Genomic DNA, 19,778 nt, shown 5'->3' on the forward strand with positions numbered 1-19,778 from the left:
CACGGGAGTTTCACCTCACCGTATCCTCTCCTGCGACGTGGGAGCCACTGCCTGAGCTGATCTTTTTTGGGGCGACGGTTTTTTCCCTAGAAGGGCACCGTTCTCCCCACTTAGTCCAGACGAGCACTGGTGTTTTCCTCCAGTACCCTCTTCTGCAGCCAGGCCTTTTTATGCCGGACTGCCCTGTCCACCAGGTTTCACCCTCGGCTGTACAGAGGCACTAGTACCCGTGGCGTCCGTGCGATATTCCCTGCATCACCACTGCATGCGGCTGATTCAGGGGTGGACGGTTCCTCTCCACCCCCCGTTTCTGGGGCTGGTGGATGGAGGCTTCCCATCCCCTGCACCGTCCCTGTCTTTCACCCCAATTACCTCAGTCCCGGTGCGCTGCTCCATCACGGTAAGTGTCTCGGGGGTAGGGGGGGTGGTCACTGGTCCGGCGGTCCGGAGGGCTCCCCATGTTCTAGTGGCACTCCTTATTCTTGGGCCTCTTGATACCGCGGCCTTCAGCGGCAGCGCGCCAGGCCGATGGTACAAATTTAGTCCCCGGCTTCGGCCTAGACGACCGGAAATCTGGCACTTCCCGATAGGCTCCGCCCCCTTTTTCGCGTCATCGCGCGGCTCCGCCCAGCTCTAGTGGCGCTTCTCCCTAGGCGCCGCCCCCTTTTCGCTAGGCTCCGCCCCCTTTTCGTGTCATCACGTGGCTCCGCCCACCGGTCCTGGCGCTTCTCGCTGTGTGCGAGATCTTCCCCCAGGTCTCGGCGGCCATCTTGGATCTCATATGCACGCCGCAGCACCAGGTCTCCCAGCTGCAGCGTCTCCCACGTGCAGCTCTGTGCACGCCGGCTGTCGCGTAGTTCTCCTGCCGCCTCCCTCTTCCTCGTTGGGACACAGGACCAGGGTAAGGAGACCGTCAGCTCTCTCCTGCAGTCTCGCTCTCGCTTCCCCTCCCAGGGAATCAGGCTAGCCCCTGGCATTAGTTTACACCATGTCTCAGTCTAAGACTAAGAAATCCACAAAGGTGCATTCGACCTTTTTTTTTTTTTTTTTTTTTCTCTGCGTGTACCACCTGCCAGGCTCCACTTCCCCGCCCTCAAAGCTCTCCCCTCTGCTCTGCCTGCGATGCCCCAGGTGCCCAGGAGCCCTCCACCGCCACCGACTCCGGTGTACCTAGCCCCCCCCCCCGTGGGTTGTTTCACTTTCGCAGTCCGTGGATTTTTTAGCCAACGCCATCAAATCCATTCAAAATCCTCCCGGGGAACGGGGCAATCCGTTACAGGTCCTAAGGGATCCCTACGTAGCAGGGGAATCGTCTACCAGCAGGGGCCGCTCTCCACTTATAGAGGCACGGTCGTCCAGAAAACGGATCCGTACTACCTCTCCTGGGCGTTCACCTCGCCACTCAGTCTCTGGCAGCTCCACCTCTCGCTCACCCTCTTTGGGGGCTCGCAGCGTTCAAGACTCTGAACATGAGTCCGAGGTATCATTGGACCCGGAGGCTCCGGAGTTCAGAGCTACGGTTAACTCCCTCATTGTAGCAGTCAATCACGCGCTTAGGGTGGATGATGACCCTAATTCCGCTCCGGAACACGCGGTTTCTTTTACCAGAACCAAGCGTTCCCACAAGACTTTTGCCTCTCACCCAGCTTTTCTTGATATAGTCAAGCGTCACAGGGAGCGTCCAGATAAACGTTTCTCGGGTAAGAAGGATCTGGTATCGAAGTATCCCTTCTCAACAGATCTCGTGAAAGACTGGACGGATCCCCCTATAGTAGACCCTCCGGTCTCGCGCCTGGCCTCTAAAACACTTCTCTCAGTCCCGGACGGCGCTTCAATTAAGAGTCCCACTGAACGCCAGCTAGACTCCCTAGCTCGCTCAGTGTATGAGGCCTCAGGCTCTTCCCTGTCCCCCTCATTCGCCGCGGCTTGGGTGACTAAGGCAATGGTTTCCTGGGCGGATGCTCTAGCGAAATCTATTCACGAACAGGACCTCCCGTCTGAGATGGCGGACCTGGCTAAGCAGTTAGCCATGGCTAGTGATTATGTGATGTACGCATCTCTTGATGGCCGCTAACGCCATCGCTATTAGAAGGACTCTTTGGCTCAGAGAGTGGCGCGCAGACTCCTCCTCTAAAAAATCTCTGATCTCTCTCCCTTTTCAAAGCGGGCGTCTTTTTGGCGAAAGGCTTGACCAGCTTATTTCCGACGCCACAGGAGGAAAGAGCAAGTTTCTTCCCCAACAGAGGCCCAAGGCGGCTTTCCAGCGTCAACCTTATTTTCGCTTTCGGTCCTTTCGTACCAGCCCAGCCTGGTCCAATCCTACCGGTCGCCCCAGATCGGACCGATCCGCTCGCACAGACAGAGACGTTCGCCCCTCCTTCAGGCCGATCCCTTCCTGGCGCGGAAAACCTAGGCAGCCCAGAACCAGAGGTTCCAGACCTCCCAGATTCCCGTCTCAATGACTCGGGAACGGCGCCAGTCGATACCACCAGAGTAGGCGGACGTCTACTCCTTTTTCAGCAGGCCTGGCTCTCCGTCGTTCAAGACGGATGGGTCAGGGACCTGGTATCGTCGGGCTACAAAATAGAGTTCTCCTCTCCTCCTCCAACCCGGTTTTTCCCCTCTCGTCTCCCCAGCTCGGGAGCTCAGTCTCGCGCCCTTCTTTGCGCTATCCACTCCCTCCGCCAGAGCGGGGTCATTGTTCCGGTCCCGGAACACGAGAGGTTCAAAGGTTTCTACTCAAACCTCTTCGTAGTGCCAAAAAAGGACAGAACAGTGCGCCCCATTTTGGATCTGAAACTCCTGAACAAGTGTGTAAGAGTCCGGCACTTCAGGATGGAATCACTCAGATCGGTCATCTCTTCGTTGGAAAGAGGGGAATTCTTGGCCTCGATAGACATCAAGGATGCCTATCTTCACATCCCTATTTTCCCGCCTCATCAAAGGTTCCTCCGCTTTGCCATTCTGAACGACCACTTCCAGTTCACGGCCTTACCCTTCGGTCTTGCCACAGCGCCCAGGGTATTCACCAAGGTCATGGCGGCTGTCATGGCCATCCTTCACTCGCGAGGAGTCGTCGTGTTACCTTACTTAGACGATCTCCTCATAAAGGGTCCGTCTTTCCAAACCTGCGAGTCAAGCGTCCACATTACCCTGGATTCTCTCTCGCGCCTGGGCTGGCTGATCAACTTGGACAAGTCCTCTCCCGTTCCTGCCCGTCGGATCTCCTTTCTGGGAATGATCCTGGACACCTCAAGGGGGCTGGTTTTGCTTCCTCGGTCCAAGGCTCAAGCGCTTCAGCAGGGAGCCCGAACGCTCCGTCATCTTCGCCCGCGAACCATTCGGTTCGCCATGAAGATCCTGGGAAAGATGGTTGCAGCAATCGAAGCGGTTCCTTTCGCTCAACTCCATCTCCGCCCCTTACAACAGGCTCTACTGGACAACTGGGACAGGAGTCTCCCATCTCTCGACCGTCCTTGCCCGCTGTCTCCGCGGGTCAGACAATCCCTCATATGGTGGACCCTGGGTCCATCTCTTCTCCAGGGGAAGTCCTTCCTCCCGATCCACTGGTTAGTGGTAACTACCGACGCCAGCCTCCTCGGCTGGGGGGCGGTGTTTCTTCATCACTCTGCCCAGGGCCGTTGGATAGGTCGGGAATCCAGTCTCCCCATCAACATCCTGGAGATTCGGGCTATCAGACTTGCCCTGAGTCACTTTCACACCCTGCTTGCGGGTCACCCTATACGTGTCCAATCGGACAACGTCACGGCGGTGGCTTACATCAACCACCAGGGGGGTACCCGCAGCAGGGCAGCGATGCAGGAAGTCTCTCACATCCTTCGTTGGGCCGAAATCAACCATTCCATCATCTCCGCAGTGCACATTCCGGGAGTCGAGAACTGGGCGGCGGACTTCCTGAGCCGCCAGGGCCTTGCCTCGGGGGAGTGGGAACTCCACCCAGAGGTCTTTCGACAGATCTGTCTTCGCTGGGGGACCCCGGACGTGGATCTGATGGCGTCCAGATTGAACGCCAAGGTTCACAACTTTGTTGCTCGTTCTCGGGATCCCCAGGCCATCGGAGTGGACGCGCTGATATTCCCGTGGCATCAGTTTCAGCTCCCATACGTGTTTCCTCCTCTTCCCTTACTGCCGAAGGTGATCCGAAACATCAAGACGGAGGGAGTTCCGGTCATCCTGGTCGCTCCAGACTGGCCTCGTCGCGCGTGGTACGCGGAACTCGTCCAGCTCGTAGCCGACGTGCCCTTGCGGCTACCAGACCGCCCAGATCTACTTCGCCAGGGACCGATCTACCATCAGAGCTCAGGGGCCCTACGTTTAACGGCGTGGCTGTTGAAACCTGGATTCTAACTCATGCCGGTTTCTCTCAGCAGGTCATTCCCACCATGTTAAGTGCTCGTAAGGCGTCTTCCGCCTCCATTTACCACCGCGTCTGGAAAACCTTCTTCTCATGGTGCAGGCTCCGAGGGCTTCCTCCGCTCGTTTTCTCTATCCCTTGCATCTTGAATTTCCTTCAGTCCGGTCTTGACTCCGGTTTGGCACTCAGTTCCCTCAAAGGCCAGGTCTCAGCGTTATCCGTGCTGTTTCAGCGCAGGATCGCCGCCAACCTCCAAGTCAAGACCTTCATCCAGGGAGTCTCCCATGTGGTTCCCCCTTATAGGATGCCGATAGAAACCTGGGATCTCAACTTGGTCCTGGGGGTTCTTCAGGAACCCCCGTTCGAACCCCTTCAAGACGTTTCGCTCTCTGTCCTCTCTTGGAAGGTTGCCTTCCTGGTAGCGGTGACGTCCATCAGAAGGGTTTCAGAGCTCGCCGCCTTGTCCTGCCGGGCACCGTTTCTAGCCTTTCATCAGGACAAAGTGGTCTTACGCCCTTCTCCGGCTTTTCTTCCGAAGGTGGTCTCGTCGTTTCATCTTAACGAGGACATCATCCTCCCTTCTTTTTGCCCGCAGCCCAAGCATAGGGTCGAGAAGGCTCTCCATACTCTAGACGTCGTACGGGCCCTCAGAAGGTACATCTCCAGAACGGCTCATTTCAGAAAATCGGATGCCCTTTTCGTGCTCCCTGAGGGTCACAGAAAGGGTTTGGCTGCATCTAAATCCACGATAGCCAGATGGATTCGATCTGCTATCCAGGAATCCTATCGGGTCAGGGGCAGCCCTATCCCGGCGGGGATTAGAGCTCACTCCACTCGGTCGATGGGTGCTTCCTGGGCCATCCGGCACCAGGCAACAGCGGAGCAGGTTTGCAAGGCCGCAACGTGGTCCAGCCTGCATACCTTCACAAAGCATTACAATGTCCACATCCAATCCTCTGCGGACGCGGCCCTTGGCAGGCGTATTCTGCAAGCGGCTGTTGCGCATTTGTAGTCAGATGGTGCACGGAGTTATTTGGTTGTATTGTTTCCCTCCCAGGGACTGCTTTGGGACGTCCCATGGTCCTGTGTCCCCAATGAGGCGAAGGAGAAATAGGGATTTTTGTGTGTACTCACCGTAAAATCCTTTTCTCCGAGCCACTCATTGGGGGACACAGCACCCACCCTGGTAGCCTTGCGGCTCGTTACATTTTTTGGTCTTTGACTGTTTGTTTGACATGTTATATTCTAATGTTTCTTCATATTTTGTTATTATCCTACTGCTTTTGCACTGAACTGGGTGTCTGGAAGCCAGTATGAGGGTGTATACTGCAGGGGAGGAGCTAACCTTTTTTTGTCTCAGCTTAGTGTCAGCCTCCTAGAGACAGCAGCATAACCCATGGTCCTGTGTCCCCCAATGAGTGGCTCGGAGAAAAGGATTTTACGGTGAGTACACACAAAAATCCCTATTTTTCAGTTAAGATGGGGTGCCGAGTGTACAATATTGTGAAAAAAAATGAACTTTTTTGAATTTACCAAATGGCTGCAATGAAACAAAGAGTGAAAAATGTAAAGGGGTCTCAATACTTACATAATGTATAATATAATGTCAATCAAAATTAATATCCAATAGAGGCCTGAATTTGGAATGATACTCAAAATCAAAGTGGAAAATCAAATTACAGGCTGATCCTACTTTAGTGGAAATGTCTCAAGACAAGGAAATGATGCTCAGTAGTGTGTGTGGCCTCCACGTGCCTGTATAACCTCCCTACAATGCCTGGGCATGTTCTTGATGAAGCAGCGAATGGTCTCTTGAGGGATCTCCTCACAGACCTGGATCAAAGCATCAGTCAACTCCTGGATAGTCTGGTGCAACGTGGCGTTTGGATGAAACAAAACATGATGTCCGATATGTGCGCTATCGCATTCAGGTTTGGGGAATGGGCAGGCCAGTCCACAGCATTAATGCCTTCATCATGCAGGAACTGCTGACACACTTCAGCCACATGAGGTCTGGCATTGTCATGCATCAGAAGGAACCCAGGGCCAAACGTATCAGCATATGGTCTCACAAGGGGTCTGAGGATCTCATTCCGGTACCTATTGGCAGTCAGGCTACCTCTGGCGAGCACATGGAGGGCTGTGCAGTCCTCAAAAAGTAATTCCTTCCCACACTATTACTGACCCAATGCCAAATCGGTCATGCTGGAAGATGTTGCATGCAGAAGAACGTTGTCCAAGGCGTCTCCAGACTGTGGCCCATGTGCTCTGTTTGAAACTGCTCTCATCCGTGAAAAGCACAGGGCACAAATGTTGAATCTGCCAACCTTGGTGTTCTCTGGCAAATGCCAATCGCCCTGCATAGTGTTGGGCTGTAAGCACTACAAACACTTGTGAATGTCGGGCCCTCATACCACCCTCACGGAGTCTTTCTCATAAGTTGAGCAGACAAATGCACCATATGTTAGTGGCCTGCTGGAGGTAATTTTGCATGGCTCTGGCACTGCTGCTCCTGTTCCTCCTTGCACAAAGTTGGTAACGTCCTGCTGCCCCTTCATGTCTCCTGGTGTACTGTCCTGTCTCTTGTTATCTGCTCCATGCTCTGGCAACTGTGCTGACAGACTCCGCTACCCTTTTTGACACAGCTCTCATAGTGCAGCTCATCCAGGATGGCACATCAATCTTAGCAACTTCTGTGGGTTGTAGACACCACCTCATGCTACTGCACAGTATCTCTAGGGGTGAGAGCAATGACAAAATGCGAAAGTGACCAAAACAGCCAAAAAAGATAACAGAGAAATGGTCTGTGGTCACCCCTTGCAGAACCACTCCTCTTATAAGGGTTGCCTTCCTAATTGCCTATCATTTGTACCTGTTGTCAGTTCCATTTGCACAACAGCAGGATAAATCGATTCACAATCTTCATAACTGGACAGAATGATTTCACAGAAGTGTGATTGACTTGGAGTTACATTGTGTCCTTTAAGTGTTCCATTTTTTTTTTATTTTTTAGAGCTCTGTGTGTGTGTATATATGTATATATATATATATATATATATATATATATATATATATATATATATATATCTAATATATAAAGCTGAATGTGTGTGTGTGTGTATGTATGTATGTATGTATGTATGTCCGGGATTGGCATCTGAACCGTAGCAGCTACAGCCACAAAATTTTGCACAGTCACACGTCTGGACCCCGAGAGCGTCATAGGCTATGTTGTGAGGTGAAATTTTAACCCCGCGCTTTCCAATTCACCAAACAATTTTGCCCCTATCTACATAATGGGGAAAAAGTGAAAGGAAAAGTGTTGGAGGCGTCGCAGCTACAGGCACAAAATTTTGCACAGTCACACGTCTGGACCCTGAGAGCGTCAAAGCTATATTGTGAGGTGAAATTTTAACCCCGCGCTTTCCAAGTCACCAAACAATTTTGCCCCTATCTACATAATGGGGAAAAAATGAAAGGAAAAGTGTTGGAGGCAAATTAACAGCTGCCAGATGTGAACAAGGGGGACTTAAAGAATGACAGCGATGGCACCAAAGAGTATATACTGTACAGTTGCTAAGGTGGGGCCCCAACATGGGATAATCACACCACCACGGGGATATGAACACACACACAAAATGCGCCACACACTACCACGTGCTCGAACACATATACCACCCTCAGTGCACATTTCACCACACATACACCAACCTCGCCACATAAAAGTAGAAACACAAAAGTCGCCGCTCAAAACTCGCCACGCGCAAAACTCTCCACATGCAAAACTCGCCACACGTGCAAAACTCGCCACACGCAAAACTTGCACACGCAGAAAAATTGCCACACGCAGAAAAATTGCCACATGCACAAAAGTTGCAACACATGCAAAAGTTGCCTCACACAAAACTTGCACATACTCAAAAGGCACCACACATAAAACTCGCCACGCGCAAAACTCGCCATGCGCAAAACTTGCTGCACACAACTTGCTACACTAACCTGTCACATGCAACTCGACACACAAAAAGTTGCTACACGCATGTCGCCACACAAAACTCATCTCACAAAAGTCCCTACATGCATGTCGCCACACGCAACTCAACACACACAACTTGACACACGAAACTCGCCCTAAAACACACACAAGTCTGGTATCCTTCAAAAATAAAAATCTGATTAATAAGCAGACAAACTACAAGAGCAACAAATGTACCATATAGGAATCCGGCAGCTGTCAGTCACATGACCAGTCTATTATGTGTATGTGTGAGCTAATATATACTGCCAGGGGGTGGGCTTACTGTTGGCTGGGGATTTATCAGGCTGCCATTTTAGCTTACAAATACTGAGGTAAAAATACTGACCAAATAACGTGTGAACGAGGGCTAATACAGGAGGAGATGGCATACAGCTATATACTATATACAGGAGATGACACACAGGTATATACTATTTACAGGGGAGATGACACACAGGTATATACTATATACAGGAGGAGATGACACACAGATATATACTATATACAGGAGAGATGACACACAGGTATATACTATATAGAGGAGGAGATGACATACAGGTACATACTACATACAGGAGGAGATGACATACAGGTATATACTATATACAGGAGGAGATGACACACAGGTATATACTATATACAGGAGCAGATTACCTACAGGTATATAGTATATACAGGAGGAGATGACACAGGTATATGCTATGTATAGGAGGAGATGACATACAGGTATATACTATATACAGGAGATGACACACAGATATATACTATATATAGGTGAGATGACACACAGGTATATACTATATACAGGAGATTACATACAGGTATATCTAATATATAAAGCTGAATGTGTGTATGTATGTATGTGTGTATGTCCGGGATTGGCATCTGTACCGTCGCAGCTACAGCCACAAAATTTTGCACAGTCACACGTCTGGACCCCGAGAGCGTCATAGGCTATGTTGTGAGGTGAAATTTTAACCCCGCGCGTTCCAATTCACCAAACAATTTTGCTCCTATCTACATAATGGGGAAAAAGTGAAGGGAAAAGTGTTGGAGGAAAATTGACAGCTGCCAGATGTGAACAATGAGGACTTAAAGAATGAGAGCGATGGCGACAAAGAGTATATACCGTACAGTTGCTAAGGTGGGGCCCCGACATGGGATACTCACCACACACGGGGATATGAACACAAACACAAAATGCGCCACACACTACCACGTGCTTGAACACATATACCACCCTCAGCACACATTTCACCACACACACACACCAACCTCGCCACATAAAAGTCGAAACACAAAAGTCACCACTCAAAACTCGCTACATGCAAAACTCGCCATATGCAAAACTAGGCTCACGCAAAACTCGCCACACGTGCAAAACTCACCTCATGGAAAACTCACCTCATGCAAAACTTGCACACACAGAAAAATTGCCACATGTACAAAAGTTGCACCACATGCAAAAGTTGCCTCACACAAAACTTGCACATACTCAAAATGCACCACACATAAAACTCGCCACGCGCAAAACTCGCCATGCACAAATCTTGCTGCACACAACTTGCTACACTAACCTGTCACATGCAACTCAACACACAAAATGTTGCTACACGCATGTCGCCACACAAAACTCATCTCACAAAAGTCGCTACATGCATGTCGCCACACGCAACTCAACACACACAACTTGACACATAAAACTCGCCCTAAAACACACACAAGTCTGGTATTGTCCTTCAAAAATAAAAATCTGATTAATAAGCAAACTACAAGAGCAACAAATGTACCATATAGGAAATACGGCAGCTGTCAGTCACATGACCTGTCTATTATGTGTATGTGTGAGCTAATATATACTGCCAGGGGGGAGGGCTTCCTGTTGGCTGGGGATTTATCAGGCTGCCAATAGCAACCAATCACAGCTCAGCTTCTATTTTGCTACAGTTAATTAACCTGAGCTCTGATTGGTTAATATAGGCAACAAAGACATTCTCAGTATAACAAAGCTAATATATGTTGTGAAATGCTTCTATTTGCTTAGTTTTTGCCTTTTAATAATTACATTTCTATCTATTTGTTTTGTGGTTTTTGTGTGCAGAATAAATTTTTGTTAACACATTCTATTTTGCTAACAGCAGTCATTAACCCGGGCGAAGCCGGGTAGTACAGCTAGTATATATATATATATATACACACACACACGCACGGACAATACTGACATTACAGCAGGAGATCGCAGATGATACATTTTGTGAGGTAAAATATTGTTTAAAAACAGTCGGTGAAATATTTTACCTGACGAAATCCTCTGTGATCCCCTGCTGTAATGTCAGTATTGTCTTTTGCTTCCTCCCCTGCCCAGGAGATGTGCTATGCTCCGTACGCGGTCAGACACAGACAATTTTTAAAATGAACTTTCGTTCGTGGGAAAACCCCTTTAATGTGCCCGGCTTCCTCTGCCTGTAGACACGTTGCGCGTTTGCTGCCAGGATCAGCCGAATTATTTACTGCGCCTGCGCGGAATTTATGCAGGACCAATAAATCAGGCCTCCGCCATTTTTGTGCAGACCGATAGCAGCGGTCACAATAAAACTGCGCATGCGCTCCTCCTGTACAAAGAGGGCGGTGGTCAGTGAATCATTCGGCTGATCTTGGCTGCGGTATTCGCGATGGTGTTCCGCTGTTGGTACCACGCAAGAGGCTGCGTACGGCGTATACAGTGTGTGTGTTGTATACAGTGTGTGTGGTGTGTACATGTGTGTGGTGCGACAGTGTTCCTCTGATGGTACCGCACAAAAGGCTGGTACCACCAGCAGTTTCCATATTGAGACCCCATCACTTGGGTGTCCCAATATGGAGGCCTGGGAACTTCCGCCGCTTGGAATTCTGAGATCTGGACGGAACAGGATGTGAAAATATATAATATATATATATACATACATACATACACACACACACACACACACACACACACACACACACACACACACACACACACACACACACACACACACACTGTACACAACAACACTGGGCAGAGTTAAGTGCGACAAATGGCAAGAGCCAGCAAACTTCACAAGTTTGTTTGGTTTTGGTTTTTTTTCTTGGGAAGGGGCTTACGCCATTTTTGCTGCGGTCACGTTAACACTGCTGCATAATTGTATTTACAAAAATTGTACACAAAATGGCAAGTCTCGTGCAGATTTACTATTAAACAGTCTTAAAGGGTTTGTGGGACTTTAGAGCTTATTTTTTTGGCTGCCTGTTTTTGCCCAATGATGATCTGTTCCAGCTCAGAGAGGTCATGCACCGTTCCTGTCAGCCATTCTCCTGCTTCAGGTGACATCACATAGACAGAGCAGCTACTTCTCTTCCACTGTGTTCTGTCAACTGGGCGTCACTGTTGACGTCATGTCATGCTGATTGAGAGCATTTATTTGCTATGTTTTTTGTCTCTGCATTATTAATCGATATTCACTTGTTTTCCAGGTGCAGCAATCTCCCCAGCAGGTGACTGCCCAGCAGCTCTCGCCACAGCTCAGTGTCCATCAGTCTAATGAGCATCCAATCCAAGTACAAGTCCAGATCCAGGGATCGGCTCAGTCTCAAACGGCACAAAATGTACAGACGATACAGACTCAGTCCCTTCAGTCTGCCAATGCTGCGCAGCAGCTCACAAACTCCCAGTTACAGGTGGCTCAGATCCAGGTGCAGCACGTTCAGCCTGGCCAGCAGATGCAACCCACGGACCTCCAGGATGACCATATACAACACCAACAGATACAGGCACATATGGTGGCAGGACAGTCGGTGGGCAGTGGGATACAGATACAAACAGCAGGGGCGCTCTCACCTTCTCCCTCACAGCAGGGCTCTCCAAGAGAGGGAGAACGGCGATCTAGCACTTCAAGCGTCCTCCAGCCTGTAAAGAAACGTAAGGTGGACATGCCCATTACTTTATCATATGCAATTTCAGGCCAGCCAGTCGCAGCTGTACTTGCAATTCCACAAGGCCAGCAGCAAAGTTACGTTTCCCTGAGGCCAGATTTGCTGACAGTGGACAGTGCTCACTTATATGGAGCCACAGGCACGATTACAAGCCCCACAGGAGAGACTTGGACGATCCCGGTGTATTCAGCAAATACCCGCAGCGATTTGCAGCAGCAAAACATAACCCACATTGCCATCCCTCAAGAGGCCTATAATACCGTCCATGTCACAGGCTCTCCCACCGCCATGACTGCTGTAAAACTAGAAGATGACAAGGATAAAATGGTAAAAAATCATGAGGAAGTAGTGCAGACTCTGGCAAACTCCCTTTTTCCGGCTCAGTTTATGAATGGGAACATCCACATTCCGGTTGCTGTCCAGGCAGTGGCAGGGGCTTATCAGAATACGGCACAGACTGTCCACATATGGGACCCCCAGCAGCAGGCGGCGCTGCATGAGCACGTGCATCAGCATCAGCTACAGGTAACCTACGGTGCAGGGTGGAGGACAAAGTCTGGGAACCTTATTGTTTACACTCGTTATAATAACATACTGTAGATTGAAAGTCACCGGAATTTACATATGCATGTTCTGTAAGGAGAGTAAAGAAGCCTCATTTATAAAGCCATAAATGTGGTATTAAATAGGCCTAGGGTGATAGAGACTGAGCAAAGTGATGTTCTGGATTGACTTGTGAAATCATCGGAGCCAAAACCCGCAGTGGATTATAGCGTAGATCGACCATGTGAAAACACACCAACCATATGTCTCCTGAACTGACAGCCTCGTATGTGTCTGAGGTTGCTAGTTCAGATCAGGAGGCCCATACTCGAGCAAGGAAATGCGGTTGTAACACATAACATAAAAGATGGCCACTCTAGTTACATGAATGCACCCTTAGATGTAGCACTGTGACAATACACACAAAAATGCGTCCGCACTCTGCAGACATTAATTGCATGTTACATTTGCTGCATACAAATATTTTTTAGTTTTTTTTCTCTGCACATTTTGATCAAAGCGTGTGAGCCCATTAAGACGACCTCTTCTAGATGGGACCCTATGCTAAACAGACTCGCCCCTCTGTGGGAAAGGGTGCACTCATATACCATATTTTACAGTCTGTTATGGCCACAGTTCCCCCCTCCCCTCCGCCTGATCCATATATTCCTATTTGGCTGTTGGTTGAGGTGGTATACCTGCAGTCCCAACACATAGGGTAGTAATAGTGTGAATGCACCCTTAGCCTTATGACCTGTGGGAAAATTAGGATCTAGCTATTCTCAATTTTAACTAACAATAATATCTAGATCCTGCTTTCCCAAAGTTCATTTGGGTCTATGCACAAGGAGTGAAGTCTGTTCAGTACAGGGTCCCAGCTAAATAGGTTGCCTTATTGCTGGCAGATGGGCTCACACACTTTAATCACTATGTTCTCTTAGAGCTTCATATTTACCGGTATGTGTAACATGTCTGTAATTCATGTCTTCATTCAGGTCGTGTCCCCCCCTTACCCCTCTAAAATCTGTTACTATGGTTTTTTAATGCATAATGGCAGGGGGGAAAAAAAAGCCTTAAAACAACCTCCTACACAGTACGTGTGCATACGTTTACTGTGTAACGCCCTGGCTGCTTTCTGGTTTCTCTGTTTACATACGGCTTTTAATCTTCTCTGACTGTCTCCTTTCTACACAATTCACAAGTGTTTGCACATGCAAGGTTTGGTTGGTCAAGTTTAGTTATTTTTAGCCGCACTGAGCGAACATTATGGGACGACTAAAGGCCCCGTCTCACACAGCGACGCTGCAGCGATACAGACAACGATGCTGATCGCTGCAGCGTCGCTGTGTGGTCGCTGGGGAGCTGTCACACAGACAGCTCTCTCCAGCGACCAACGATCAGGGGAACGACTTCGGCATCGTTGAAACTGTCTTCAACGATGCCGAAGTCCCCCTGCAGCACCCGGGTAACCAGGGTAAACATCGGGTTACTAAGCGCAGGGCCGCGCTTAGTAACCCGATGTTTACCCTGGTTACCAGCGTAAATGTAAAAAAAAAAAAACAGTACATACTCACCATCTGTTGCCCGTCAGGTCCCTTGGCGTCTGCTTCCTGCTCTGACTGAGCCGCCGTACAGTGAGAGCTGAGAGCAGAGCGCAGCGGTGACGTCACTGCTGTGCTCTCACTTTACGGCGGCTCAGTCAGAGCAGGAAGCAGACGCCAAGGGACCTGACGGGCAACAGATGGTGAGTATGTAGTGTTTGTTTTTTTTTTATATTTACGCTGGTAACCAGGGTAAACATCGGGTTACTAAGCGCGGCCCTGCGCTTAGTAACCCGATGTTTACCCTGGTTACCAGTGAAGACATCGCTGGATCGGTGTCACACACACCGATTCAGCGATGTCAGCGGGGCCTCAACGACCAAAAAAAGGTCCAGGCCATTCTGACACGACCAGCGATCTCGCAGCAGGGGCCTGATCGCTGGTACGTGTCACACATAGCGAGATCGCTACTGAGGTCGCTGTTGCGTCACAAAACTTGTGACTCAGCAGCGATCTCGCTAGCGATCTCGCTATGTGAGACGGGGCCTTAAGAAACAAGTTCCCTCTTTAGCCAGGACTGACGTAGATATTTTAGTCAATCTTTGTTTCTCCCAGACCTAAAATTCTTTGTGTAAAGAGAAAAATTTAATGAACTTGATGAGAATCGTATGATGATGGGATTTGTCTTGACGAGCCATCATTAACCTACATATTCTGTGAAAGGGCCAATTACCACCTATGACTACAGAAATATGCATCATGCTGGTCGAGAGGTACACAGTGGTTATGAGAAGTCTACACACCTCTGTTTAAAGTAACAGGTTTTTGTAAATGCAAAAATCATACCAAGAATAATTATTTCCCAACTTTTTTAACCTTAATGTCGCCCATAATTATCCGTACCATTCAAAAACAAATGTTTTGAGGTGAAAAAAGAAAAATAACAAAAATAATGTTGCATAAATGTGCACATCCTTACACTACAACTTCGTTGAAGTTCCCTTTGAATTTATAACAGCATTCAATCTTGTTGGGTTGAAGTTTATCAGCATTGCACATCTAAAATTGGCGATCTTTGCCCACTCTTCATCCGTAAAATTGTGGGGGCCATCTCCTGTGGAGAACACCCTCTTAGGCCGGTTTCACACGTCAGTGATTCCGGTACGTGAGGTGTCCGTTTTCTCACGTACCGGAGACACTGACACACGTAGACACATTAAAATCAATGTGTCTCTGCACATGTCAGCGTGTTTTCGCGGACCGTGTGTCCGCGTGCAAAACACGGAGACATGTCGGTGTTTGTGGGAGCGCACGGATCACACGGACCCATTAAAGTCAATGGGTCCGTGTGAAACACGTACCGCACACGGATGCTGTCCGTGTGCAGTCCGTGTGCCGTGCAGGAGACAGCGCTACAGTAAGCGCTGTCCCCCCAACGTGGTGCTGAAGCCGCCATTCATATCTTCTCTCCAGCAGCGTTTGCTGGAGAGAAGATATGAAAAATCCTTTTTTTTTTTTTTTTTTTTTTTTTTTTTTTTTCATGTTTAAAATAAAGATCACCCACAGATTTTCACTTGGATTCAGGTCTGGGATCCGGCTGGAACATTCCAAAACTTTTATCTTCTGACGAAGCCATTCTTTTGTTCATTTGGGAGTATGTTTAGTGTCTTGTGCTGAATTGTGAAATTCCTCTTAATTTATTTACTTCCCGTATTTATTTTTTTTTAACCAGAGGCTTGACAGTATGTGCATACGATCAGTAAACACTGAGGTTTGGACGCTGCGTACTTGTGCAGAGTCCAACCTGCAGCTTCCAGATGTTAAAGCATAGTGGATGGGATTTCTAAAAATCCCATGCCCACTATCAGTCAAGTGACTCCCACGTCTCACCTGCAGAGACAGACATGCAGCGCGTCTCTCCAGACCGCAGCATGGCTATTTATTTTGCAGAGCGTGAGCCTCCGCAAGAGAAATTTCACCCGTACAATGTATTGGACTCAGTGAATTTGCATGGTTCAATGAACACATGTGGATTCACCTGTGTTCAATAGCCGGCAGCGCTTTGACACAGTGGACACGCGCTGTGTCTAAAGTGCTGCCAATTCCTGATTGTGTGCACCTACCCTAAACAACAACAACCCTATGGCATTATCCCTCCTCCACCATCTGTACAGCGGGCACAATGCAGTCAGGCGGGTGACTGTTTCCTAGAGTCACCAAATCCAGACTCCTCCGTCAGACGCCAGTTAGAAAGTGCGATCCATCACTGCACAGAACACGTCCCCTCCAGAGTTCAGTGGTGGCGGCTTTACACCACTCCATTCTACGCTTGGCATTGTCTGGTGATGTACGACTGCATGGAGCTGCTCTGTCTAGTGATGTACGACTGCATGAGCTGCTCTGTCATGGAGCTCCTGGAGGGGGCGCAATGTTTGTGCTGATACCAGAGGAGGTCTGGACTCTGCAGTTATGGGGTCAGCAGAGCATTGGTGACTCTTCTACCCTCCTCCGCACTGAGCCCCCTACTCTGAAACGTTAAGGGGTCTCCACTTCATGGCTGAGTTGCTGCGATTCCTTCCAGTTCTCAATAAGAGTTGTCAGCCATCCAGAAATTAAATTAAAAGACCGTCCATAAAAATAGGTCAGTATTTTGCCCTGTCTGTAAATTTTTGAAGCTGAAGAAACTTACACAATTATTTTTTACTGAAATTATCATTATACAGTTTGCAGTGAACGCAGATGATCTCTTCATATCCTAGTTACGGGCTGTGGACATAAATCCTTATTATAAGTGATACATGATGGTTTTCCAATGTGTCTGTAGAAAATATTTTGTCTGCAAATTTTTTTTTAATTTTTTTTTTTATAAGCTGTCCAGAAAAAAATAAGTCAAGTTGGCAACCCTGTTCTCAATAATATCACTCAAAGGTGGTGGGAATATTTAGGAAGAAATGTCATAATCTGACTTGTGACCCCGATGGCTCCTATTACAGGACCACGCTGGTGTCTGAGTTCTGCACCACCGGCCGTTCTGTCACATGTTAATAAAGGCAGAGGGCATAGCGGGGGGCAGATGTTATACAACGGGGACAGTGGACTGAATGAAAATCTCGATTTCAGTAATTAAAATGTTTGATCGTTTCCGCATGTAATGTATATTTGTGTCAATACATGCCCCTAGTGATGTCGCAGCTGTTTAATCATCTAAAACAGGGATGTGAAACTCAAATACAGACGGGCCAAAATAAAAAAAACTTGGACAAAGTCGTGCGCCAACCTTTATGATCACCGTGCGGTCCAGAGTTTGACGTGTGATCCAAAGCCTGTTTTGTTTTTTTTGTTTTGTTTTTTGTTTTCTTTTTTAATGACTAAATTATATAGATGAAGTCGAATAGAAAATGATCACATGGAAGTTTGTGAGTAAATATGTTACAGGTGTCTGCTGGGCCAACCCAGCAATCTTGTAATATTCCCATAATGATATCTGTATAATACAATCATTCGCAGAAAGCCTTGCCTTAAGGGATGGTGTGTGCAATGTCTAATTATGATCTATGAATCATTTTTTTGACTGTTCTGATCGCACTAGCGCACCCACACAATTACTGTAGAGGACATGACTGACGCCAGGCCCTGGAAATCCAGAATGAAATAAGTCTACTTAAATGTTTGCTGGTATAAGTTCATACAGATCTGTGCCGGGGAAACAAGGGTACGGCACACTGGAATTAATGGTGTTCTGAAAAGATGATCGGCCTTGTGTGTGCGAGGCCGCCGCTTATCCCACTTCTATAGTAATATTACATGTCCTGATCTGATATGTATGGCACATCATTTCCTTTCCAGCCTAGGCAGAGTCATAATAAGTGCTATTGCAGGGCTATAGAAAGCATCCACTTGGCCTTTATCTATGGTGATTTGTCCACCCCTGTCGTAATGCCTTGATTTTACAGTTCTGAACACTTTATAATGCTTCCAAAAGTGAAATGTGGAAAGGCTAAAATTTGAACCCCTTTCTGCACCATGATTAAAGGGCCACTGTCACCCCCCTCCAGCCGTTATAAACTAAAAGAGCCACCTTGTGCAGCAGTAATGCTGCATTCTAACAAGGTGGCTCTCTTAGTTTTTGGTTCAAGTATTCCCAAAATAAAGCACTTTGAAACTTAGCCAAAATACCTGTCTTTAGCCAGGGAGGCGGGTCCTCACTCCCCAGCTTCAACCGCTACTCTGCCGTCACTCCAATCTTCAGTGGCTTTCGGCGCCGACCCCTCCGCGCTTTTTCTCTTCAAAACCGGCGCCTGCGCTGTGTGTAAGCTCTGGCCGTGTGACGTCCCAGCCAGGCTTGCAGACTGCGCCTGTGCGGGCATTGCGGCCACCCACCTTAGGAATCCCAGCCCCGCAGTGTGTTATGCATTATGCACAGTGCGGGGCTAGGATTCTCCTGGGCATGTGCACTGCGTGTGTCAGCCTGTCACCCAGGTCCCCCACCTTACAGCATCTGTATACTGTATTCGGCTGATCGTGCCTCCTCATACAGTATACAGTACAGTATACAGTACAGTATACAGACGCTGTAAGGTGGGGGACCTGGGTGACAGGCTGACACACGCAGTGCGCATGCCCAGGAATCCTAGCCCCGCACTGTGCATAATGCATAACACACTGCGGGGCTGGGATTCCCAAGGTGGGTGGCCGCAATGCCCGCACAGGCGCAGTCTGCAAGCCTGGCTGGGACGTCACACGGCCAGAGCTTACACACAGCGCAGGCATCGGTTTTGAAGAGAAAAAAGCGCGGAGGGGCGGTGCCGAAAGCCACTGAAGATTGGAGTGACGGCAGAGTAGCGGTTGAAGCTGGGGAGTGAGGACCCGCCTCCCTGGCTAAAGACAGGTATTTTGGCTAAGTTTCAAAGCGCTTTATTTGGGGAATACTTGAACCAAAAACTAAAAGAGCCACCTTGTTAGAATGCAGCATTACTGCTGCACAAGGTGGCTCTTTTAGTTTATAATGGCTGGAGGGGGAGACAGTGGCCCTCTAAATATTGAACTGGATCTATACAGGCCAAGAAGTTGCAACGATTGACGCTATAATAACTCGTTCGGTGGTCATTTAAGTACCTTTTTCATGTGCAGAGCAAATAGTATCTGGATGAAGGATCACTAATATGACAGTTTGCAAGGTGACAGAATGGGGGAAATGTGCTGGCTGTGGTCACACTGCAGACAGTCTGTGATGAGATGAATGTGCCCAGCACTGTCCTGGTAAATGAGTCCCTTTCTTGTGATTAAAAAAAAAAAAATAACTAAAATGCAACCCTAAGGCTGTGTGCACACATTCCGGATTTTACGCGTT

The 19,778-nt window shown here is 48.5% G+C and overlaps 1 protein-coding gene across 5 annotated transcripts in view; it reads left to right on the forward strand.

The window, feature by feature from the left end:
* The window catches only part of QRICH1 (glutamine rich 1), a 35,109-nt gene that overhangs the window by 8,475 nt on the left and 6,856 nt on the right, over nucleotides 1-19,778 (forward strand). For all 5 annotated transcript variants that reach the window (XM_077276460.1, XM_077276457.1, XM_077276458.1 and 2 more), the window contains one exon: nucleotides 11,886-12,869. In XM_077276460.1, the coding sequence (XP_077132575.1) occupies nucleotides 11,886-12,869 (984 nt within the window). The remainder of the gene's footprint in view (nucleotides 1-11,885; nucleotides 12,870-19,778) is intronic.

The sequence above is a fragment of the Ranitomeya variabilis genome, chromosome 8 (genome assembly GCF_051348905.1).
Source record: "Ranitomeya variabilis isolate aRanVar5 chromosome 8, aRanVar5.hap1, whole genome shotgun sequence".
Classification (NCBI taxonomy): Eukaryota; Metazoa; Chordata; class Amphibia; order Anura; family Dendrobatidae; genus Ranitomeya; species Ranitomeya variabilis.